Source organism: Sprattus sprattus (assembly GCF_963457725.1).
Source record: "Sprattus sprattus genome assembly, chromosome: 15".
Classification (NCBI taxonomy): Eukaryota; Metazoa; Chordata; class Actinopteri; order Clupeiformes; family Clupeidae; genus Sprattus; species Sprattus sprattus.
In genome coordinates, this window is record NC_137913.1 from 19516432 (window position 1) to 19542267 (window position 25836).

General features: G+C 42.4%; 2 protein-coding genes across 3 annotated transcripts; one reads left to right on the forward strand and one right to left on the reverse strand.

Annotated features, from left to right (window-relative positions):
- Positions 1-91: 91 nt before the first annotated feature.
- slc4a5a (solute carrier family 4 member 5a) lies at positions 92-22360 on the forward strand (the record flags this gene model as incomplete). The annotated part of the gene is made up of 25 exons (XM_080852943.1): positions 92-158; positions 3145-3369; positions 7021-7150; positions 7505-7665; positions 8113-8274; positions 8534-8629; positions 9032-9087; positions 11892-12049; positions 12199-12286; positions 12511-12665; positions 14049-14177; positions 15128-15302; positions 15528-15661; positions 15879-16150; positions 16595-16629; positions 17025-17216; positions 17395-17508; positions 17593-17754; positions 17899-18077; positions 18251-18323; positions 18531-18599; positions 19399-19572; positions 19995-20162; positions 20502-20557; positions 22195-22360. The coding sequence occupies 25 exons, from the start codon at positions 92-94 to the stop codon at positions 22358-22360; spliced, it is 3396 nt and encodes a 1131-aa protein (XP_080709069.1).
- A 1440-nt stretch (positions 22361-23800) lies between these two features.
- Positions 23801-25795, reverse strand: ogfod2 (2-oxoglutarate and iron-dependent oxygenase domain containing 2). 2 transcript variants are annotated; one of them, XM_080852219.1, is made up of 7 exons: positions 25543-25795; positions 25407-25463; positions 25222-25332; positions 25041-25140; positions 24778-24845; positions 24437-24694; positions 23801-24150 (listed from the first exon to the last, which is right to left on the reverse strand). In XM_080852219.1, exons 1-7 carry the CDS (start codon positions 25675-25677, stop codon positions 23884-23886), a joined length of 996 nt encoding a protein of 331 aa, XP_080708345.1. In that variant the 5' UTR covers positions 25678-25795; the 3' UTR covers positions 23801-23883. The 2 variants fall into 2 exon arrangements, with proteins under 2 accessions (XP_080708345.1, XP_080708344.1); XM_080852218.1 differs by having other exon boundaries at positions 24778-24902.
- Between the last annotated feature and the right edge of the window lie 41 nt (positions 25796-25836).

A 25836-nucleotide genomic window follows, 5' to 3' on the forward strand; every position in this document is an offset into this window, starting at 1 on the left:
TACTTTTTTGGTGTTTTGTTTTAGTTCAAGATCTTGCACTTAATTTACAAAGTTTCTTTTCTTCTACTTCTAACCCCCCCGCCCCCAAAGGATGGACGTTGAGCGGGGCATGATGGGAAGCCGCCATCGGGGACCTGAGGGATATGAGGAAGAGGAGGGTAAGAATCAAACACAGCCTTAAAAGATGATGATGACAAGGAAGAAGATGATGATGATGATGATGATGATTATGATAATGCTGATTAAATGAACATATTTTCTTTGTAATCAAGATAACTAATGGATTTTCAAGAAGTCCTTGTGGTAATTTGTTCTAATTTTGCTGTCTGTCATCTTGGACGGGTGTTTTAGTTAAAAAAAAAGATCAATTTAGATTAAGATACCCAATTCTGATAGTATTAACAGTTAAGTAGTTGTAATTGGCTGGAATGGGGATTAAGATTGATTTGTGTAATTAGGGGAAAAGAATGTTTTCAAATGGTTCTATTTTTTGCAGTTCAGTGTGCCTGTGTGTGTGTCTGTGTGTGGGTGTGTGTGTGTGAGAGAGAGAGAGAGAGAGAGACATAGTCTGTTGCTCTGTTACTATGTGCGTGCTTAGTATTGAATGTGACTTTGCAGGGGGGATGGGGAAAGGAAGTGGAGTTCAGGACATTACAGTCTTATATGCTGCCAGCTGTCCACCCCTGTACTGGATTGATAATCAGCGGCATCAGTGTGGTGTCAATGCGCCAACCGGAAACAGTGTCAAGTTCAGACCATATCTGATTGTATTGGGAGGATATAATTAGGACATTTCCTCTTGTTATATGAACTGGCTGTCAGGGCGCCACTCAGTTGCTGTGGTGTGTGAGTTCTGACATGTCTTAGAGGGGCAGGCATATGCCTGTTACCCATCATTAGTGTCTTTAGTCATTCTCCTCCTGATATCTTGATTGGTCCCCTTCAAATGTGCACCAAAAACACCAAGAGATGCACTCAGGAGCGAAGGACACAAATGGCAAAATGCTCCTTCAATTTAATAGGAGCCAGTGGTGAAAACAGTCCTATGTTGTTGCAGACTACATTTAGATCAAAATTGACCTGGTGGTAGGTAGGCTCATTGACAGTTTGCATTTGATCATATATGTTCACAGTCTGAAGTCTTTTCTCAGACCAATAGTCTAATTCTACAAATTAGATTTACATGTTTATTTTTTATTTACATTTATGTTAACATGTAACAAAGGGAATCTACAGGTCATATGCAGAGTAGAAATCCTGTTGAATTCGGGCAGTTTGGATGTGAGCTAGTTTTTAAGTGCTCTACTGCAGTCTTTTACAGTTTTTCCTGATTGCTTAAGCACGATTTTAAAAACAGGGCCCGGTTTTTCAAAACATTGCACAAAATCATGACAAACCACACACCCAATTAGCAAAACACCTCTGCAAAATAAAACACTCTTGTAAAAACTATACACTCAGTGGCGTGCACACAAAGGGCTCAGATACACATACGCGTTTTTGTAAAAACGCGACGCTAGGAAATGCATTGATTCCTATGGTACGGGGCGCTTTGCGTGAAAGCGCGCCGTACCATAGGAATCAATGTATTTCCTAGCGTCGCGTTTATGGGCTCAGATACACATATGCGTTTTTGTAAAAACGGGACGCGAGCAAATGCATTGATTCCTATGGTACAGCGCGTTTAAAGCGTGCGCCCCTTCTCCACCACGCGTTGAGTCTTTGAAGCATTTTTTAGGTGCGCTTAAAAGTTGAACTATTCTCAACTTTCCAGCGCAAGGCAGGGAAGCGCACCGCTTCTGTTTTGGCCGCCGCACTTTGCCAAGGCGTTACTGAAGCGTTTCTGCCTGAAAAAAGACGCGTATGTGTATCTGAGCCCATAGACACTAAGTGGTGCTAACGCACCAGGACTTTTGCCCTCTATCAACGAAAATGCCCTTTTGAAACTTTTTTTTATTTATTTTTTTTTTTATATTATTAACATTTTACTGAGGCCGGTTTTGAAATTATCTTTTAAAAACCTAAGCGATTAAAAACGACTGAAACAATGCCCAAAAATGAGCCACGTCCCCCTTGCACAGACCAGACTCATTTCGCGCTGGCACGCGCAGGGCACCACATGCGCTTCAGTAAACAGAAGCGTCTCCAGCATAGTAGGCACGGTCGCAGAAAGGCATCTTCTCCCGTGTTCCCACCAGCCAGGTAACATACAGATCAAGTAAAATCGTATAGTTTGCCCTCTAAGCCTAAAGTGTAGCCTAATCATTTTGTTTCGTGAATATTGGCCCCCTTCCTCCTTTCAAGTTCATTTGATAAATGTGGTCCTCTTTTTCTTTGAGCACTCCCACGACCTCACCCTTCAACTTCTGATTCCTTCCATTTTGGTTGAAGACAGGTGAACTCACCTGCTGTATTTATATAGTGCTTAAACCTGTTTGGTGTGTCTACAATTAAGCAATCATGTGTTTGCGCACTTGATGGCTGTGTTTAACCATTGGCTCAAAAGTGTGGTGATTTGACAGTCAGTGTTTTGGAATTGCAATAAAGTCACAGCTTGATATACTTCTGTGCCTAATAAATAAAAGTGTGTTTAGTGTTTTGCAAAAATTATACTAATTATAGTGGTGCAAATCTGGGCTGTCAACATTTATCACCAAGAGAAAAATAAAGCAACTTTTTCTGTTTAATCAGCCACATAAATCACACCTTCCCAATTTACATCCATTAATTAAAGATGAGTAAAGTGTCTTGCACAGTATTCCATTGAGTTAAAACTAATGTTGTAATTAAATCACAATTAGTCTCTACTTTTGCCTGCATTTCCACACCAAATTATTCTCATCTTGGTCTTCATCTTTCCAAACCTGCTCTGTTTACAAAATCTAAATAGTCACATGTCATATAGACGATCTACAGATGCACAGATTATAAACAAACTATCTGTTGAAACTACTACGTACACTGCAACTTATTGTTAAGGTTAGGGAATGGGTTTGGTTAAAGTGATGTTCAGTGAACAATAAGAAAGACTGAACTTGAATTTCAACAAACCACCTGTAAAGTCTCTGTAGATGGACCCTCCAAATAAATTGTTATCCTTAAGTCACTCACTCTTCCTCATTCTCCTCCTCTCTGTCTCCTCAGACCACCAGTCCATTTACATCGGGGTGCCCATCCCTCGGGGTTACAGACGCAAACGACGGCGAAGACGCTCCATGTCCAGCCGCGACTCCGGGGACATGGAGAGGGACAGGCAGTACGAGCACCGCCACAGACACCACGACCTGGACGACCGGGACAGGTACGACATGGAGGCCGGAAGCCTGGACCCGCCCGAGCACAGCAATCCCTCCGACATCAACAGGACCAGTGAGTGTTTCGTGCTGTTCAAGTCTGATCCCTATTTCTGTAATTTATGTCTAGTGCAGGGCAGCATTTTGTGGAACAGGGTGTAACCACAGCAAAGATAGTATAGCCATGACCCAACGCCTGGAGATGATGCATGAGGGGCTAGCTTGTGACAGCCTATTTAGCTAAGGGTAAGGGGGCTCAATATGTCCTCTGTGTTGTAGACGATAAAAACAGGGAGCCCTTAAGGGCATAATAATGTGTGTGTGGGAAAGACAGAGAATATGTGAGAGAGAAATGTATGAGAGAGAGTGTATGTTTATACTGTATGGGCCCTATCTTGCACCCAGCGCAATTGACATTGTCACCGACGCATGTATCATTCTATCTTGCACCCGGCGCACAGCGCGATTTTCCCTCCAGAGGCGCGCTTCGAAATGAACTTGCGTCGACATGGGCGGGGGCGGAACAGAGAAGGCGTTTCTCTGGCGCAAGTGGTATTTTGCAGTTTCGAAACAACGCCGTGCGCCGTGCGCCATTGACCACAAAAAAAGCTGGTCTATAAGAAAGTCTGAAGCTTGAAGTTCTTTTCAAACCTTTGCTTGGGTAGCACTGTTAAACTGAGCAGACATGCAGACTACATTTGAGTAATCTCATCACGTAACATTCGTTTTCTAAAAACAATCACATAGTATTGCATGTTTTACTGTGGTAGAAAATACGTTAGCTTAAGGCTAACGTATATGGGGAATCCTATAGAGACCGCGCTAGGTATTAGCATCAATTAATTCACGTTAATGTTTTTGTATGAGCCTGACATTTGCTCTGCAGATAGATAACAGGTTCCCTAACAGAAAGTCTGAAGCTTGAAGTTCTTTTCAAACCTTTACTTGGGAAGCACTGTAAAACTGAGTAGACATGCAGAATATTTTAGTAACCTAATCTCGTAACATTCGTTGATAGAATGCAGGCTGCGAGGCTCGCGTAAGACCTTACGTAAAAACTGACGCAAGTCTAGAAAAAGGGGCCGACGCACGCAAGACGTGAAAAGTCGCGCAAGGGTCGCGCATGGGGCTTTCGCGGCCTCTTGCGCTTGCGCTTACGCTTACGTCTCCGAGCATAAATCAGCCTTGATAACGCCTTGGCAAAGTGCGGCGGCCAAAACAGAAACGGTGCGCTTCCCTGCCTTGCGCTGGAAAGTTGAGAATAGTTCAACTTTTAAGCGCACCTAAAAACACGCTTCAAAGACGCAACGCGTGGTGAAGAAGGGGTGAACGCTTTAAACGCGCCGTACCATAGGAATCAATGCATTTGCTCGCGTCCCGTTTTTACAAAAACGCGTATGGGCTCAGATACACATACGCGTTTTTGTAAAAACGCGACGCTAGGAAATACATTGACCTATGGTACGGCGCGCTTTCACGCAAAGCGCCCCGTACCATAGGAATCAATGCATTTCCTAGCGTCGCGTTTTTACAAAAACGCGTATGTGTATCTGAGCCCTATGTGTGTTTGTGGAATGTGTTTGCATGCATGTTGGTGTGTGTCCTCAATATATATATACAGTATATGTAGCTTATAGTCTATATGCGCTCCCCTCACCTATAGCATGTGTATTGTGTGAGTGTTTGTGTCTGATAGAGAGATAGAGAGTGAAAGAGAGAGAACATAAAATAAAGAGATACTCTCTTTGTGTGTGTGTATGAGTGTGTGCATGTGTGAAATTGTGTAGTGTAATTTAATAAGGGCACTGCCATAATTCAGATAAAGCAGTGTTTGCATTAAAGAATGTATGAAGAACTGTGCTGAACAAACTGGAAAGTAATACATTTATAATTTGAGGATGAGTTGAAGGAAAGATTAAGATGAAAGCTGCGGAAGTAATTCAAACTCAAACTAGAGGATCAAGACTAATAGAAGTCATGAAAGGCTTCCCCCACTGGTGTCCTCTTTAACCTTAAGTAGATGGTGAAGAGAGAGCCGGTGACTATGAAGCACTACATTTAATTCAAAAGTATGTCATTATTTGATTGGATAAGCCTTGTGTGTGTGTGTGTGTGTGTGTGTTTGTAGGAGGTGATGGAAGTGGTCTCAAAGGTCTTACACAACATTCTGGGTCTAGTTTTAACCATATCGTATCTGCCTGACCACCCTGATGAGTTGTCAGCAAGCTCTTTGTTGTCAGTATGTGCATACAGCCGATAAAACATGTGGCATCCATTTCCTAGGTCCCAATCAATAGAGAAAATCAATGCCATTACTCCTTCATATCCAAAATATCTGTTTCAACCCATGCTGTGATCTATAGCCTCATTGCTATTAGATTAGTGGGGAAACCAATCAAATATGTTACACAGATGTATGGAGAGATATGGTCTTAAATAAGAATGTTCTTGGAGTAAGAAACACATATCATCGTATTACTATCATCTAATATTTCAGTAGTGACCCTGGGCCCAGGATGCAATTCTGTTATAGACTGCTCAGAGCGTTTCCTCGTTTGAAAATTTGGATTAACGGTTTGGTTTCTCTTTATTCCAGGCTCTTATTTTGTTTTATGTGATTGTGTGTTGTAGAGTTGGTGATGCATTATTGAAAGGTCACAGCATTCAGCATCGAATTATCCGCTAAAAACCTGGGCCCCCGAGTGCTCCTACTTGGCTGGCCTTGAAATATTGTGCTGCTCATGGCCTGTGGCTGTGTTCAGACCGATCAGTTGAACTCACACCACTCATTCGGAGGTCCTGTAAGCAGATCACAGGAGGGTGTAGAGGATTACTCGAAACAGAGATGAGGTCGAAAATGTACAACAGTCTGTTGAAAGATTCACATCCTAGTTTAAATGAAAAAAGAACCCCCCCCCCCCCCCAAAAAAAAGCGCATGCAGCGAATGCTAAACGAGTGGATAGAAAAGGATAAACAAGATCTGTTGTATTGCCTGTGCACAATCCAGATCAATTTGTTCTTTTTCCATTAACTACTTCTGAGACTAATTTTGTCTCACACAAATAATGCTGCAAATAAATTAGAGGAGGGCATTATCCCCTTCGCTACTCCGAGGTGTCTGTCTGCGTGTCGATCCTAATTCCCCGCATCCTCTCTGCTTATCCCAGTGCAGAGGAAAGTGCACTAAGGGGACAGTACCTGGGGATGGGTGATGCTCTAGTCTCTGAGTGGCATTCTGAACACGCCTGTGATCATGATGTTGAAACTCTCGAGTGTTCCTGAACCCGCAGCAGAGCCTTGAAGAGTGCTACAGCATTTCCCGCTTGGGTTTATGGGAAGGAAGAGGCAGGATGAATCGAATGAATAATAAACCACTCTCCTCTCATTTGCAATCAAAGTGCTCTAATCTAGGGCCCACAACAGACCCAGACATAATGGGTAGGTTCACGTTTAGAATGCAACAAACAGCTTGAGGCTTACCTTGTGTAAAGGTCAGACTGATGAATGTGCTGGTTGTTGCTTTTCTAGTGATGTGTGAAGTTTGGTGGTAAATCAGAAGGTATGCATAACAATGGCTTCGCCTAAGTAATCATTTCAAAATGTATTTATGGTCATTGCATTTCATTACGGGACAGCAGTTGAGAATGCCTACTATGTGCTTGTGTTCGTGTGAGCATCAGCACTGGTCAAAAAGACTTGGGACCATATATCTGTGTGCTCCTACAGTGTCTCCTGCAGCCGAACGTCTTCGGTACATTCTGGGTGATGACGATGACATGCCCAACCCGACGCTGTTCACGGAGATGGACACGCTGCAGCATGATGGAAATGAGATGGAGTGGAAGGAGTCGGCCAGGTAGTGTCTCCAACATCTACGTCATCCACTTCTTGTTCCTATGCTGCCCCGTCAAGCAGGGATTCTGAAACTCACGCACACATGGTCACCCAACTCCATAGCTGACCACCCATGCACACAGGCACACATTTACTTTTAGTTTGACTTTATTTTACTTTACAACGTTTATCAAAAAGCAGATAGCACATGTGCACACGTACATACATGCAGTGAATGCATATACAAAAACACAAGATGCATAAGGCAGTCATGCACCCATAGAAGCTTATTATGCCTATCACTGTTAGAATGCTTTACATGTACACAATCTTAGTTGTGCTTTGACCTTCTCTCTCCTTTGTACCTGGCTTCCAGGTGGGTGAAATTTGAGGAGAAGGTGGAGGATGGAGGAGAGAGGTGGAGCAAGCCCCATGTCTCCACGCTGTCACTGCACAGCCTCTTTGAGCTGCGCACCTGTCTACAAACTGGCACCGTGCTGCTTGACCTGGAAGGGTACTCCCTACCGCAGATAGTGGGTGAGTGATAGAACCAACGATGCACGTATACAACCTTCAACCCTCAGTTAGAAATAATCCCTTAATTTGCAAAACATTCAAGCATTTTCCTCAGTTTATATAATCTAGCTGTGCACATACAATTGTAGCCTATACAGAGACATGGTACTATACTTTAAATTAAAAGTTGTATTACATTTATTACAAGTATGAAAAGTTGTGTTGATTAAATCATTTTCATGAAGAATAATTTCTCCAAAGATTGCTTCCACACTTGGTTGAAGCGGAAAGCATAAGTATTTATCATTTTGTCTACTGTAATGGGTGGGTGAAGTAAAAATTATCCATTTGTTTCTCTAATGTTCACCAAATTTGTATTTATTGCTCTGTTGGATTGGAAAGGATTAGAAGTCTTTCAAATAATGTTAAGGAATAGTTACGGTAATAGGATGCATGCTTCTCTTCCAGATGACATTATTGAGAGACACATTGAGGAGGGGATGATTGGTCCAGAGCTGCGAGATAAGATTAGTTTCGTCCTGCTGAGGAAGCACAGACACCAGACCAAGAAGCCCTTCCACCGCTCCTTTGGTGCAGACGTCGGCAAATCAGGCGGCGGTAACACCGGTAGTGAGTGTTCACAACCTTTCCACCCTCTCCCGAAACACCTTGCGTCTTAAGATACCACCCGCCTGCACAGGCCATTTGGCCCATTTTCATTGTCCATTTCCTAGTGTCGTTTTGCATGGTACGGTTGAATGGAAGAATGGCGGTGCTGAGAGTGAATGTCTCTTCTCAAGCGTGACCCTCTTTGAGTTGTCTCTGTTCACTGTAGCATCGCCGTGCACATGGTTAGCCATTCACTCTCTCCACCTCAACCCCTTTCCAGACCGCAGTCCAAACCGTGCCCCGCCCGTGGGAGCAAACTTTAACCGCTCCACAGAAGACCTGCGCTCCAAACAGGCAGGCAACTATGGGCGTCTGCGTGAGTCTCCATCCTTCCCTGTTCTCTTGCTCTCTCTGCCATTGACTCAACCACCCACTCAATCCCTGGCCTTCATGAAACTCTAATAGATTTCCTTGTCCTCTTTGTCCCAAGTTATCTTTTGTGTTCGGACAATTCAGCAGTGTAATTAATAGCTGTTCGGACAATTCTTATACCAGTGTGATTGTATTGCAAGAATCTGCAATACTGAGCTAAAGGCTGCAAAACTCTGACATTGTTCATTCACCCAGTGTCTTTAGCACAATCATGCTCACTAACTTGTACTTCCACTGGTGATATTTCATTATGTTTTTGAATTGTATACATTTGTTTTATTTAGCATTTTTAACCTACTTGTTTTGTTTATAGGAGTTTGAGGTATGCCTTCATTTTGTATTACAGGTCATGCCCACAGTCGCAGTATGACTGATATTGCTGACACACCCAGCTCAGACCAGGTAAGCACTACTGGGGCAACATTATTGTCTTCATTTAATCATATTCTAGGAAAGCACTGCACCATGCAGTTGTGTAGGAAGCTGAATTTTGCCATGCCTTTTGGGGGTTTATACCATATCCTATGATATTTACACTGACAATTATTTGTATAGCTCCAGGCTTGTTTTTCTTTTTTCGATCTACAGTTGCTCTGGCAACCAGTATTGGTTTTTGGTTTAGTAAATGGTTTGTTGACAGAACATCAGCGCTTGGTTTGTTACTGGCATGCCAGTTTCCAGGGGGATTTTGTTGGCCTTTTGGGACAATATTTCGCTATATTATGGGTCTAAGGGGAAAAAAAAGATAAGGGTTTGTTTGGTGGCATTATTAATGGAGGTTATTACATTAGGCCAATGTTTTCAGTGAACAAGGGTTGTGCATCTGTGTTTTGTAGTGCTGACAGGATTTTTAAATAGTACTGCATATTTGAACACATGACTGCATATAGACAGCTATTAGTTTAAACAGTTGTATAAGCAATAGCATGATTAACAGAAAGCCTGACAACAGAATACTGATACTGCTAATGCACAAACACTTGTCACATACCCACATACATACATACACCTAAAGCTTAACATGGTATAACATCCCAGTTAAGCTACACTGTTGAAAGGAACTTGACCTCAGGTTACAAAGAGTTTATTGATGTATAGAGCTTTGCTGGTTTGCATGTTATGTATGGCCTGTATTGAGTTTGTGTGTGTACGTGTGTGTGTGTGTGTTTGTGTGTGTGTGTCTGTGTGTGTGTGTGTGTGTGCACGTGTGCCAAGGGTGAACGTGTGTGTGTGTGTGTGTGTGTGTGTGTGCTAGCTGGTGATCTGATTGGCAGGGGTCATTATTGAGCTGCCATTAGGGAAACACATCCTCGTGCCTCACTCTCACATGCAGACTCCCAGAGGACACTTGCCAGTGCATCATTAAATAGGGCCGACACCCACCCACTCGTGCACTCATGCAGTCAGTCCGTGACCAGTCTTGGGCACATATGGAAACAGGGTCGTGTTACAGTTTCAGCATTCAGATTGACTGAGATGATTTTAATAGTTTATCCCCGCTATCTTTGCCTTAATGCAATATTGTTAAATTCTCCATGTGGTCATACATCAGCTAGAGCTTTCTGCAAGGCCTTCATTATCATCAATACCGTGATTATAAGACCAGTAATGGGTATATATATTAATGTTTGATCACTGACTAATTTACCATATCATGTGAGCTGGTCATTTAAACAGGTTGCTGTTAAATGTTGGGAATGGCAAGACTACACTTTTCAACCATCAGGAGAACACACTATCACTGGCATCCGTGATGTTTTAGCATGAAACATTTTCTAAACTTGATCCCTCAGTCTCATCATACAATTAACTACTTGTTGTAGACCTCTGTGAATAAAGAGGAAAGTACACTCTGTTGTGATACTAGCAGTATGTGAAAAGACTAAACACTCCAGGCAGAATTGTATATGGGTCAGGTTAGCCATCCAATATGGTATTCACTGTGTGAATAACACAATGTAAATAATATATATATCTTTGAGATATTGCTTCCTAGAAGGAGATTTTAGAAAAGAGGATACTTAGGGCCTGATTTACTAACAGGATTGCGCCCATTTCTGGCGTAAAATAGTGGTCGTAAACATAAAACGGTATTTACTAAGGGGGCGCATTTGAGTAGAGTCGCATATTAACGCTTTGAGGGTGTGTACCTGCAAACAGGTGGGATGGTTCGGAAACGTGGGTGGTAACTTAGGCGTGAAGCGCTATTTAGTGGGAGGAGTGCGCCTAATGATGAACTGCGTGGTATTTACTAAACTGCCCGGCGAGCGCACATCTCTGATTTGCAGGCTAATTCTCCGCCTCATAAAAGCACGTCTTAACCAGGAAGCGCATTTCCACTGAGTCTGAAAACGTTGATATGGCAGCAGCAAGGCAAAGACATAGACAGAGACAGCGAACAGAAATATTTTTTTCAACTCGTATAAATATTCATTTATATGAAATTAAACGTTCCGAACGTAATTGGAGAAATTGATCGCACCCACATGCAAACAGTCCCACCTTCAATCCACAAACACGTTTACCGAAACAGAAAGCACACATATTCAATGAATGTCCAGGTCATGATGCCAACGTAGAACGTATTAATCTTGCCATGTACACATCTATATTGTTATAATAGACAGTTTATGCATTAATGCCACCAATAGCATATTATTTATAATCGTGTTCTTTTAAACATCTCGCTGTAGGTGATGGCGGGCAAAACAACAATATAACCCATTGAATCAGGTTCAGTGATTGAGCGAAGGCGAACCAATATATCTATCTCGCTATCTATTCGCTGAACCTTAGTTTTTTCTTCCTCGAATCTCCATGGTGGCAGTAACTTGCTGGCAAGTTCTCCAGTCTTTTAACGGTGCGCTAAATAATGATTGCCCAGCGCGTATCTGGCTTGATAAATATCACGAAAAATGCGGGGAATCACTGTGCGTTAATGTGCGCCTGGCAAAGGCGCAGATTAAGATGCGTTCGCAAATCAATCTTAGTAAATCAGGCTCTTTAAAGGGTGGAGTAAGCACAGTTTGTCCAGCGCAGATCTAGCTTGATAAATACCACGGAAAATGCGCAAAAACACTGTGCGTTAATATGCGAACGCAGATTAAGCAGCGCTCGCATATTAGTAAATCAGGCCCTTAGTATCTCCAGTTAGACTTTTCTATATATGGAAATAAATATATACCTTTGTCCCTTTCCTTATGCAGATGAACAACAAATTCATAAAAAAGATCCCCAGGGATGCGGAGGCATCAAATGTCCTGGTTGGAGAAGTTGACTTTTTGGACAAACCCTTTGTGGCCTTTGTGCGCTTGGCTCAGGCAACAACCCTCGGAGGACTGACTGAGGTCCCTGTCCCAACCAGGTAATGGCCCGTCTCACCATGATCTCTTCCTCATTCATGGAATAATCAGCCATATGGCATATAAACTGTGCAAAGTTGAAGTACAGACAATACATGGGTTTGGGAAAGGCCTTTTTCATGTTTCTATCATATTTCTATTCTCAACAAAGGTTCTTATTTATTCTTCTGGGACCGCAAGGAAAAGCAAAGTCCTATAATGAGATAGGAAGGGCCATCGCCACACTGATGGTGGATGATGTGAGTAGTCAGGACCAGTCCTCGTAACAGGGCATGAATGGAAAGATGGAAATTCATTAGTATACACCTTGTTTACAGTTTTTTATGTTTGCTCTTGGGTGGTTTTGAAATTTAAAAAAAAGCTTCAGTTTTGTCTGATAAGAGACTACACATAAATCACATGAGCGTATTCTTGTGCATGTAGATCTCAAGCTGTCTGCATCCGCTTTTCCATTTCTCTACAGCTCTTCAGTGATGTTGCATACAAAGCCAGGGATCGGGAAGATCTCATCGCCGGCATTGACGAGTTCTTGGATGAGGTCATTGTCTTGCCACCTGGGGAGTGGGACCCCAAGATCCGCATTGAGCCCCCCAAGAAGGTGCCCTCAGCTGACAAACGGTACAGTATGCGTGAGTCTGATTGGCAATCAGTCAGCCTGTGTAGATTGTTTTGAAGTTTCATGCCACAAGATATTTGTATGCCATGTAAACTCAGTCATCTGCGTCAGGGGTGCAACTGCCCAATGTCAGGGGGGTATGCAGCAACAATTTTGGCGCCCCCCCCCCCCCCCCCCCCCCCCCCCCCCTCACACACACACACGTTTTTTTTCTTTTCTTAAACAAATAAATAAATAAGTGTGCCAGACATCATCATGTATGGGCTTTAAATAATAAAGGTTTATTTTAAAGTATATCAGCCACTGCATGCCTACCATAATGGTGCCCTATGGTGCATACAGTATACTGTACACACACACACAAATATATATATATATATTAGTAACAATGTTAACAAATAATAAACAGTTGCAAACATTAACATTAAAATGATAACCATTGCAAAATAATGCCTTAAAACGCAAAAGTAAGTCTACAAATAAAGATCTTTTAAGGTGATGATGTGTAACAATGCTGCTACCAAAATATTCTAGAGTGCTCTTTAGTTGCTACTAAATAATAACACGCCGTGCCTTTTCCCTTGCCCATTTATCTTGTATTGCACCATGCCAACAGAGAGCCTGTATGTTTGACAGCACAGCTAACATGAACAGCTAATGGTAACCATGGTATCCAGAGTTACGTTTCCAGTTGTTATTTTGCCTTAATAAAATTGAGATGTGTCATACATGGGATTGGTACAGTAGGGTTTAACCAAAATCTAAATGTAGCTATCATCAGCCTAATTGATGAGGCTTAAACTAGCCATTTGGCTGCTACATTCCTATGTTAGCTATCGTTTGCAAGCCTCCAAGCACAAACGTAAAGTCACCTTAAAACCTACCTGTTGCCTTTCACCATCCACTTATTTAATAGCTGTTGCATCCCCTGACATGTCTTCTCTTTTTCCCTCTTTCTTTTTCTGTTTTCAGCTCCTGACAGCTTTTTTGCTTTATCCATCTTCCATCCAACCAACTCACTACTCGTAGCCTAGTTCTAACTGCTTGTATGTTGAGCGGTCAGGTGCTCACTCTCCCTCTTCTATGTCAAAATTCTATTATGGAATCTTAAGAGATGAGGCGCCTACTCTGTTTAGTCCTCTAAAATGTTATATAACATTAAGGAAATGCAGAAATGATTTAGAAACGCACAACAGCAGCTACATATAGAAAATTCCCCAAACATTTTTATTTATTTATTTTTTTACCATCGCTTTGGCGCTCCCATGGTGCGGCGCCCCTATGCGCCGCATACAGTGCATACCCACTTTTTGCGCCACTGATCTGCGTGTATGTATGTGTATGTCTGTGTGAATGTATGTGTGCTTGACTTCCTCTGTGGACAGGAAGTCGGTGTTCTCCCTGAATGAGCTTGGCCAGATGAACGGAGCAGCCGGTGGGGGAGGTGGCAAGGCCGATGACGAAGAGATGCCAATGCCACATGAACTTGGAGAGGAGCTGGCATTCACTGGCAGGTAAGGCAGAGCAGTGGAGATGTTTGTTGAGAAATTATACTGTTTGATGAGACTGGTCAAATGGCACAGTTAAACCTGGACACAAAACTAATGAAGAAACAAAGAAGAATTGTTCTGTAGTATTTTTGTCATCATCATTACATCATACCCTTTGCATATTCGTTATATTGCAATCAAAAGTACAAAATGCACCTTCAATTTTTGAGCTGGTGGACCTACAGTGGACAGAGTGTGATCTTGAGGGTGATCTTAAGGTGTTTTCACCTCCTTTTTGGAGTTTGAATGACACAACATGGCTTGGGGTTAAGCTTCTGCAGTACTAAGAACTCCAAACGGACATGATTACACCAGCTGTCTGTTTTTTCCACTTCCTCTCTGAATTTAATTTGCAGGTGCAAGAGTAGGGGGTGACTTTTCCTTGCTCATGATGCAAATCCCCAGCTTTGAGGCACTGTCACCTCAAAGCTAAGCAGTGGTTAGCCCAAATCCTGAATCACTTCCAAGCTGAACAGTAGCAACCACCAATGCTACTGATGCTAATTGCGTTTTCCTAACTAGCTCATCTCTGCCCCCTTGAACCTTACTTCCAGTTATGCACTATATTATGACTTCAGAGAGGATTTGTCTACTGATGTTGGGAGTCTACAGGTCTGCTAAACAGATAACTGACTGCCCAAGAGAACAGTGACCTGCTCATTTTGCTTCTGAGGTTTCTTTACATTTTAATAATGGCTCTGCCTGACTGGGCATCTCTACTCTTAAAGCTGTGTGCCCATTTTGTGGCAGTGCACCAGTTGCTGGGGGGGAAATGTAGCCCGTAAATGACTTCAACCTAAGATCTCTGTAGCCAGTTTAACATTCGACATAGCTTATTAGTGTTTAGCTTCACCACCTTTGAGAAGTATCCTATCATTTAGCATTGTGCTGACTGAGTGAATTCTGCTCCACAGATTCTGTGGTGGTCTGTTCCTGGACATCAAGCGTAAGGCCCCTTGGATACTCAGTGACTTCATCGATGGCTTTCACATCCAGTCCATTTCAGCTGTGCTCTTCATCTATCTGGGCTGCATCACCAACGCAATCACTTTCGGTGGGCTCCTGGGAGATGCGACTGACAACTACCAGGTACACGTTTTGGTGCCAAGGCATACTTGATGAATGACTTATCTGTATTAGGTAAGGGAAGATGCAGTTGAGACACATGGTGAGTCCTCTTCTTTTCTGTGGTTTTAATTGGTTTGTATTCTTCATTTATATAGAGTTTGTATGATTTGATGAGATTTCTGATATACTTTATGAGTTTCTAGCCTCCCCAATTGAATTGCTTTGACAAGACCCTCTGTCCGTTAGGGGGTGATGGAGAGTTTCCTGGGCACAGCCCTGGCGGGGACCGTTTTTTGCGTTTTCAGTGGCCAACCCCTCATCATCCTCAGCTCCACTGGGCCCATTCTCATCTTTGAGAAACTGCTCTTTGAATTCAGCAAGTGAGCGTCCTTCCGTCACCTCTCATGACTACAAAGAAGCACCCCCCCCCCCCCCAGCACAAACACACACAAACTCCAAAAAGATCATCATACAGAACAGATTCAAAACAGCAAACCTTCTAATTCCAAATAAAACCTTTTGGCGGATCTAAAGCATTGTCATTTTGATGTTCAAAACTCACTGAGTACTTTGTTTCACCTTTTGTCCCCCTACCAGGAGCAATGGCATAGACTACATGGAGCTGCGTCTGTGGATCGGCATTCACTCATGCTTCCAGTGCTTTCTCCTGGTGGCCACGGACGCCAGCTACATCATCAAGTACATGACCCGCTTCACCGAGGAGGGCTTCTCAAGCCTCATCTCCTTTATCTTCATCTCGGATGCCATCAAGAAGGCGGCGGGAGCCTTCAAGTACTACCCCATCAATACGGACTTCAAGCCCGACTACGTGACCCAGTACAAGTGCGAGTGCATCGCCCCAGACCCGAGTGAGTCCATTGTTGGCGCAAAGTGTAGAATTACATGTAAGGGGAGGGGGACATGGTCAATTATCGGGAGTAACATTTTCTGATTTAGAATTTTGCACAGGACTCAAACTCGCAACCTTAGGCATGTGACATGCTAGCAAGGGACATGCTAGCAAGGAGGCCAAAACCCTTGGGTGCTAGCACGTCTCTTAAGGTGTCTGGGAATGACAGAGGATGCTTAATTTGACTGTTTTAACTGATATGTTTCATGTTTGTTTCCATTGCACTGACCCAATCTGGCTGCTGTCTGATGTGAGTGAGTATTCTACACCCACTAAAGTCACTACATGTACAGTTCAAGTACTTTGAATTAAACCACACTAGTCAAACCACCAAGCTGATCCCTGACCCTTTCCTCCCCTTTGACTGTCTCTGCAGTGGCTTCACTGATGTTATCTGCTGTAGTGCCAGTGCCAGACAACACTTCTGCTCTGTTTGGGGTAAGTGGCTTATTCCTCCAGAGATGTTGCTATCCTTGAGGGACTACTATGATGAATGCCATCTGAAAGGGTTGCCTCTTTTAAACTAAATTGTACATTTTTTGTTACATGTCACTGTGTTAAGCATGTATAGTTCAGTAGGGGTCAGAGTGTACTGCGAGGTTGGATTTTTGTTTTGAAAAAGAGGGTGGTGTTGGGAGATACATACATTTTGAAAAGGATGCTCCAGTCATATCCCCTATATGTCCATGGTTGTTGTTTCTTTTCCTTTCACTTTTTATCTTTCTCTCTTTTTTTCTCTCTGTCGTCTGTCAACTATGACCTCCCTTCACCTCCCACCCCACCCCTCCGCCTCCGCCTCCGCCTCCTGTACCCTTCTCTTTCTCATCTCCTAGGTAAATATTTCAGCTCTGGACTGGACTCAGCTCAGCAAGAAGGAGTGTGTGAAATATGGAGGCGCTCTGGTGGGCAATACCTGCAAGTTTGTGCCCGACCTGGCTGTGATGTCGTTCATCCTCTTTTTTGGGACCTACTCCATGGTTGTCTCGTTGAAGAAGTTCAAGACCAGCCCTTACTTCCCAACTTGGGTGAGGGACTAATAATAAAATTATGTCCACTGTCCTCTACTTTACATTTTAATGTTTTGTATTGATATAGATTTTATTATTGTATATTTAAATATAAAATTCAAGTGAATATCTAATACTAACTAATATTTCCATAAATCCTTTTTTTGTGGCTGGCATTATATCTTTGAATGTCCAGGTTCGAAAGCTCATCAGTGACTTCTCCATCTTCATGTCAATCATGACATTTGTGGGGCTTGATATGTTGGTGGGCCTTAAGACTCCTAAACTAATTGTGCCAACGGAATTAAGGGTAAGTGTATTGGTAATCTATTTTGTTTCTTTATGATTGTGAGTGTGTGTGTGTGTGTTCTTACTGCAAAATGTCTCTATAAAGCCCACCCGTCCAGGTCGAGGTTGGATAATATTACCTTTTGGAAAGAACCCTTGGTGGGTGTATGTGGCCAGCTTTGTGCCAGCACTTCTTGTCTCCATCCTGATCTTCATGGATCAGCAAATCAGTGCTGTAATTGTCAATCGAAAGGAGAACAAACTGAAGGTACAATGACCGTTATCATTAAGACATTGTTTTTCAGTTTTTCTAAAGATGTTACATCTAGTGATTTCAGGAAAAAGATAATGTTGTAGCACCTATCTAATGCTGCATTTCCTTTATTTGATTTCCTTCCTCTGCATCTTGTAGAAAGGGTGCGGGTATCACCTGGACTTGTTTTGGGTTGGCATTCTTATGGCGGTCTGTTCCTTCCTGGGACTACCCTGGTACGTAGCTGCCACTGTCATCTCCATCGCCCACATAGACTCCCTTAAGATGGAGAGTGAGTCCAGCGCACCTGGAGAATCACCTCAGTTCCTCGGGGTGAGGTGAGTGAACCAAGAGACAGAGACAGAGACAGAGACAGAGACAGAGACAGAGACAGAGACAGAGACAGAGACAGAGACAGTGAATTTATGATGTGAAGAGGCAAACCCTAAGTTGGTTTTGTTTTCAAAATGAGTGCTTGATATAACTCTGTCTTGTTTTTCTTGAAATGCAGAGAGCAGCGAGTGACTGGGATTCTTGTGTTTGTGCTCACTGGATTGTCCATCTTCCTGGCTCCTATTCTTCAGGTGAGAGATGAATCATGCATCAGGATTTTAGGGGTCCTAGGCTTCATTCCTTTGCCTAGTCTTTAACATGGATCTTGTTCAAGGGAATCAGAATATGACGTGTCAGAATATAAGAATACTGCATATTTTATACATTTTTAATTAAATTACACATGGCACATCATTGTAAGTTGTTGAGTTTTGGTTTATTTATTTCTTTCAATACAGTTCATACCCATGCCAGTACTTTATGGAGTTTTCCTCTACATGGGTGTGGCCTCTCTCAGTGGAATCCAGGTAATGGGACATGCTCCATCCATGCAAGTGTATTTAAGTTCATGTGGTTTTTGAACACTGAAGCATGTAAATATATTCTAGGTGACCCCAAAAATAAATTGATGACCATTGAAATTTTGCATTAAAGGGGCTGTTTAATAACATGAGACGGATAGCAGTAACCTGTATTTCAAAGAATTTGTGAGGACTTCTATTTTTTCCTTTTTTTCTGTAGTGATCAAATAATTGCTTCTAATGCTTCACTGTGAAATCCGCTAATGATTCTAAAAGTCTTAAATGATTCTGCCATTCAGTACTGCAAATGAGGATATGATAACAAGCCTGTTTAGTTTTTGCCGGTGTTGACATTCCTCGGTGTTGACATTCCTCGGGGGTTTATTTCAGCGAGAATCATGATCAAATAATCAACTTTCTTCTTGTAAGTGCGGTCCGAGGGGAAGAGCAGGTGATTTGTATGCTACTGGCATCCCCGGCCTGCAATTTCAAAATGAATTCTTGTACTCCTGTCAGGCGCGGTGAGAACGAGCGCTGCTCAGTTTGGCAGTACCGCCAGGTGTTTTCTGCACCACACTCCAGCAATCACATTAAATGTCAGTGGCAAAACAATGTGATGCCAGTTTCGAGGAAAGTTCTTTTAATTAGAGATTACTCAAAAATGATGAATACGAAATGAGTCCCCCTCTAGCTACAATGAGGTTTTAAACATGGTGTCTGGATCACTGAGGGTTTGAATGCTAACTCCATTGTCGTCAGGACAGAAGCCAATAAACATGTATATATATATTTTGTCGTTCTGCAGTTCTGGGACCGGATGAAATTATACATGATGCCCTCCAAGCACCAGCCTGACTTCACCTACCTGCGCCACGTGCCTCTGAGACGGGTTCACCTCTTCACATTAGTCCAGATCATGTGCCTGGTGGTTCTCTGGGTGCTCAAGTCCACTTTTCTGGCCATCATTTTCCCTATCATGGTAAACTTAGGCAGTTTACTTCACACAATCAGGACTCTTTGATGTGTGCATGTGTGATAGGCTATTTGTTATGCGACACTCTTGCTGGTAGGTTTTGTGAAGGTGATATGTCTTGCCCAAGGATGCCAGCTGCCCTCCTTTCTTGCTGATTCAGATGCCAAATCACGGTAGCCTTGTGTGTTCACCTGTGGTCATTTAAATGCTCATCAGATATTTCTCTGAGGAAAAAAAGAAGGCCCTTTCTGCCTTGCAGGAGTTTGCTGACCTTGTATAAAGGATACAAAGGAAGGGTCTCATTTCACTAAAGAACTTCTAAAAAACTCTACCATTACTGCTGAGTGGTTTCAGCATGTAATACATTGTGCTTACGTCTGATCTAATGACAAGAACTAACGGGATGGGTGCCTTTTCTTTTTTCTTAGATTTTAGGGCTGTTGCTGGTGCGTAAGATGCTTGACATGGTGTTCTCGCAGCATGACTTAGCTTGGATGGATGATATCTTGCCTGAGAAGGAAAAGAAGAAGAAAGAGGATGAGAAGAAGCCAACGAAAGACAAGAAGAAGTCAAGAGCAGATGACAGTGAGGATGAGGTAAAGGTTTATAAGAGAGGTTTGCAGAGCCTCTGTTATCGCTCAAGCTGCACCCCAAAGCACGACAGCGCTGTTTTATTTACAACCTCTAGGGCACAGCACCAACTCCCCTCACCATCTCACTTCATATATGCACAGGCATTCACACAAACACACACGCACACACACACACACACACACACACACACACACACACACACACACACACACACACACACACTCACTCACTCACTCACTCACTCACACACACACAGAGGCATAGAGAGCTTTACACATAATGTACTACTACTGCCACCTACTGGACATTAAATTAACGTTTCATGCTTTTTGTCTCTTCAGGAGAGGTACCACCCGTACTCTAACTGCTCCCCCCCAGACTCTGACCTGGACCGCAGGTACTGTGTGCTCAAACTCCATGTTCCCTATCGTGACCTCTTGCAGGGTCCGGATGGCGGCTCAGAGTGGGCAGCACATTGCCAGCCTGGCAATTATTACAATTGAAACATTTCCCTTTTTGTGTGCTCAACTGCCAATTGAGCTCTTAATGACACTCCAGTAATAATCTGTCCTTGTAATACCACTACATTAACATCGTGGCTCTCTATCAACTTTTTGTCCTTGATTTTCTGTAACACATGAACTTACTACTTACAGTATTAGACATACATACTTACAGTATTAGACATATTTACATACATATTTACAATAGTATATTGCTTTTATAGAAACACAACACAATTGTAATTTTATTATACACAGCCCATGTGGACATTGTTTTCACGTTTACATCTAGCACTCTGTTGCCAGTTGTCTTTCCCAGTCCTTAATGTTCCCGCCATCCACTTAAAAGCAATGCAGATAGAACTTTTAAGCATCAGTAAGTTTGTCTGCAGACGTGTTACAAAAAAAAAATCATTTTAAATGTTGTTTGTCATTGTTTCTTGAAACATTTTCACACAAAAAAAGCCCAAATCTACAGGTTTCTGATTGAAAGCAGTCTATATGGTACATTTGTTAAAGATGCTCACTAAATCTCTGAATCTACCACTGATAGAGCCTGAGAAAAAATTACTCATAGATCTCACAAGACACAGCATAGAGGTCAATACACTGACCTCCTTTTCAACACGGTGGCTCATGTGATCTCACGTGGCTAGAGGGGCTCAGCCAGCCCTTAACATCTGTAGAAAACTCATGTCATGCTGCAAAAAAAATGAAATAAACAACTGTCCAAGAATTTTTTTTTATTAAGAAAGGTAATTTTGAAACCATGACTCAGGTCTGTGGGACATGCATATGCAGAAGGCACCATTGGGATTTTTGGTTGTTTCTCTTTCCTCTCTGCGGGAATTAAATCACCCTGAAAGTTTTTATCGCTGCTTTCTCATGTCTTTCCCTTCGTACAGAATATAATGTTGCGTGGCATGTTTTGTTGTGTTCATTTTGTCGTCTTCACCATCTGTTTGTGAGTGCAAAGCCCATCCTTCATTCTCTCCCTTGGTTCACTGTACCGAAACACCTCAATTCATACCGTGTAAATGTTGTCAGTTTATGTGGATGTTGCTTTCATTCTGGTAGTTAAGGACATGGCTGATGGTGTTCAGGTCTGCATTGCTTTTTAGTGGGTTTCGTTCAAAAGAAAGTATTAACTGTGGAGCTAAGAGGTTTCTCTTATGCAATCTCCTTTTAAAGATTAATTCTGTTGGGCTACTTTTACTGAGCCGACACGCATGCTGAACTGTACCTTCCTCACCCGTAAAACACAATGTATGCCAATCAGTATCAACTCCAAAGTGTCCATATGAGTAGATTGATTTATTCTCTTGTATTTTTTTTAAACATGACATCCTCTCCTTCTCCTTTAACCTCTTCTCTGGACTGCTTTGTGGTGATCGCTGTCTTCCCTGTTCTGCTCTACTGCTCTCCTCCCCTTACTTGCCCATTTCTCTCCCTCTGCCCCCCCCACCCCACCACCATGTCACTGGCTGGACCCATTGTGTTGTGTTCATATCCGGACATTGCTGCTCCTCAGCATCACGCTGCACTTGAAGATCTCCTGCCCCTCGTCGCCGGCAGGGCCCATGAGTCGCGGCATGTCCTGCCCTGTGCCCCAGGTCAAGATCGAGATGGAGTCCGACTACGAGGACACGGACACGGAGCCGCGGCACCGGGACATGAGCAGTGAGACGACGTTGTAGTGGTTCCCGCACTCTCGCCTCCAGACAGAGTTATTCAAAGTGAACAGCAAAGCCCCACCTGTGGGCACACTGTGAGATGAAACAATCTCCTCTGCTCCCACCATAGTGGTGCAGACAGGAAAATGCAAGGGGAATGGTCAAACACACTTGTCATGGACTCCCAGTTATTGTGATACTGCAGATCTCAGATGGATGTTGTGTATGGGAAATGTGTCCAAAGTCAAAACTTTGGTCCGTATTTACCATTACCAAACTTTTGTCTTCAGCAGGCAAATGCACCAGGTTTTTTTTTTTTGTCCAGTCATATACCACATAATGGCAGATTCTTGAGACATCGTTTTTAAGCAGAGGGAGCTTTAACTGTAAATGAGAGTATATTTTGTGCAAATCTATCTATATCTTTATCTCTATATGTATTTATATAATAAGCAGTATGTGAAGAACATACTTATTTTGCACTTTCCATTCAAAGAAGTTTTCCACAAAATGATAGATAGAAAAAGACCTGAGGGATTCCATACATCGGAAAATGATTGGTTTTCCCTCGAGAGTGAAACAAGTGGTGCTGTTTAAGTCTATGGATCATGTAGTTAATGTTCTTTCAAGCAAGAAATGTTCTTTTATTTCCTTTTTGGTTTCTTGCCTCTGTGTTGGTTGGAAAAGGCTGGGGGAAAAGAAACAACCAAAACAGCTTCATAACCCAAATTCAAATTCTGCTATGTTACATTATAAAATAAGTTATTGTTCCGCCATACAATAACTTATAATCTTTACTTCAGCAGACTACAATTGGTATGTAACATTACCAATATTTTTGTGTGAATGTGGGTCAATATACGATGTAATTAGCAACTGGTTATGGGTTATTAGAGAGTGAGACACTCCAAGATTGTAGGTGGAATACCTATGTCTACAACTTGAAATGTATGTGTTTCTACTATTTGATGTGACCAGAGGATATATGTTGTAGCATCTGTCACCTGTTAACAGAAATTAATAAGTTATTCCCATTGTCTTTTCAGTCAGCCCAGCCATTTTTGTATGTACATGCAATTTGTGACGTGACGCTGAAAATCTATTTTGTATACCTAGGTTGTTCATCTTATAGATCATGAAATATTATTGTTTTCTATAAGAGTACTATTGTAGCAAAGATGATAATGGAAGTTATATTTGTCTATATTATTTAAATCAAATATCTATCTTTATTACTGACAACATGGATTCTAATATTTTACACCCTGTGAATGTGCAATTAATGTACCTTAATGTACATGACACTTATTTCACGATTCTAACAACATGAAAAACCAATCACAAAATTGCTAAAGCAATAATTGTACCACCATGAGCTTTGGTGTTCCAATTCCTTAAAAATTGCTACTATGTCTTTCTGAAGACCCGTTTGGTAACAAACAAACACTCACCATAGGCGAAAGATTGTTGATAGAAAAATACTTTTACTCACAAGAGGCAAAACAAGGCGACACGACAAATCAACAAACTAACAGCATAGAATCTCCTCAGTGCAATACACACAGAGCTCTCTGGGCAGGCACGTCTGTTCTGGTGAATCCGTCGGCAAAGCCATCGCCCTCAACCAACGTGGGCCTCTTGTTGCACATGGGGCACAGTCTGTTGCGCTCCTGCGAGCTCCTCATCCAGATGATGAGGTTCCAGCGGAGGCCGGATGAGATAGGTAGTGCACCGTGCATCTGCTGCCCTCTATGGAGGAGTCCCTCGGCCACATGGTGCTCAACCTCTGCACACTCTGTCTCACTCAGCGGCACCTGGAGTATCGGCAGCGGGGTGCAACGTGGTAGAAGACACACTTAGATTGGGCCGCCTACAGCTGTTTTTTATTTTGGTTTGTTGTACAAAACAGTCTGTCACGGTGTTTCCAACACATTTACTGTATGACTGTAAATAAAAGCAATACTTTTAAATAATTTTTGGAGATTGTTGGTTTGTTATTACAAATCTGTATTATTATAAATCTGTCAAATTATATAACTGTGCTGAATATCAGTGGATTCATTACCGATGCCAATTCAAACTTCTAAACAATACACGCACCTGTCTCATGTCCCCAAAATATAAATTTCCTTCAGTGAACTTTTTTCCCAGGGATACATTGAGGGTGACCTCTGCATTGTCATAGTGGTAACTCAGGTCCAGGTCCTCATTCATTGCATATTTCACCACAAAGGCCTTGTGGCTGTCCAGGCACCTGCCTCCGCAGTCAGGATACAGCAGTGACGTCACAGGCCTCAGGTAGAGCTCTCGGAGAGGAGTGATGAAAGCCTCATCAAAGCCAAGTTCATTTAGGAGGATCTGAAATATATTTCAGAGGAGATTTCTGATTTTCATATCTGCTCGGATCAGGATAACTGGGAAATGGAAAACTGGAGCTTTACCCCATAATTGTTCATGGTGTTGGGTCTCCCTTTGGGTGCATCTGACAGTTCAAAATGCTCCAGTTCTTCTATAAGTTTGTGGCAGAAGTCTTTGGTGAATACTGGAAACCTGTAGACTCTTGGTGCTATTAATAGAAGCAACCATATATTGTGCATTGAAATGTCTTGTCACAAAACACATTACACAGATAAGATCTGAAATCATCACTTATCTAGTCTGAAGTTCAACATTTTCACTGAAATTCCAAGCAATGTACGCTCACCAGTGTCGGAGTGGATCAATTTTAATAGTCCCTCCTCGGTAGCATCGTTGCTCAAGGAGTACTGCATCATGTGAATAAATTCTGGGTCCAGATAAGCTTCCTGGAAAAGGTTTCCAATATAAAAATTCTACTGCGCTTTGCAAAACATCTCAATTAAAGCCTTTTAATACGTATTGTTTACCTGTAAGTGGTAGACGTGCGGATGGAGAGGTGTGTAGTGTTTCTTTATATGAGCTGCCCTCTCTGCTGATTTCACACTTAAGCTTTTCCGCCTTTCAATCTCGGAATGGATCTGAGGACAGACGTTTTATGAGTAACCGCAGTGTACGTATTATGTATAAACCGAACTGATGAACCGGCACCAACCTTTTCGAGGACTATATCGAACTGGGAGACTGTTGTGCAACCAAGGGTTTTCAAAATCTGGAACATAAGAAGGAATCTCAACCTTTATATTCATTATAACGCGTTTTATTTAGTGGTATCTATTCGTTTAACTTACGTGTTGGTAATCCCATTTAAACTGTTCCTCGGACACGAATTGGACGTGAAGTTTGTATTCGTCTAGGAAAATATTGTCAGTGCAAAAGCAGCTGCAAGTGTAGAATGTATCCACAGGGCACTCGCTCTTAAGCATGACTACTTGATGGTATAACGTTAATGTTAACCTCAATTAAACGTTATTCAGTGACAGTTCATGGGACAAGCGACTCCTTCAAACACAACAGCAGAAAACAAACATCATGACACCTCCTCATTTTTTGGACCGTCCGTCTCCCGGATGTGACGCACTTTG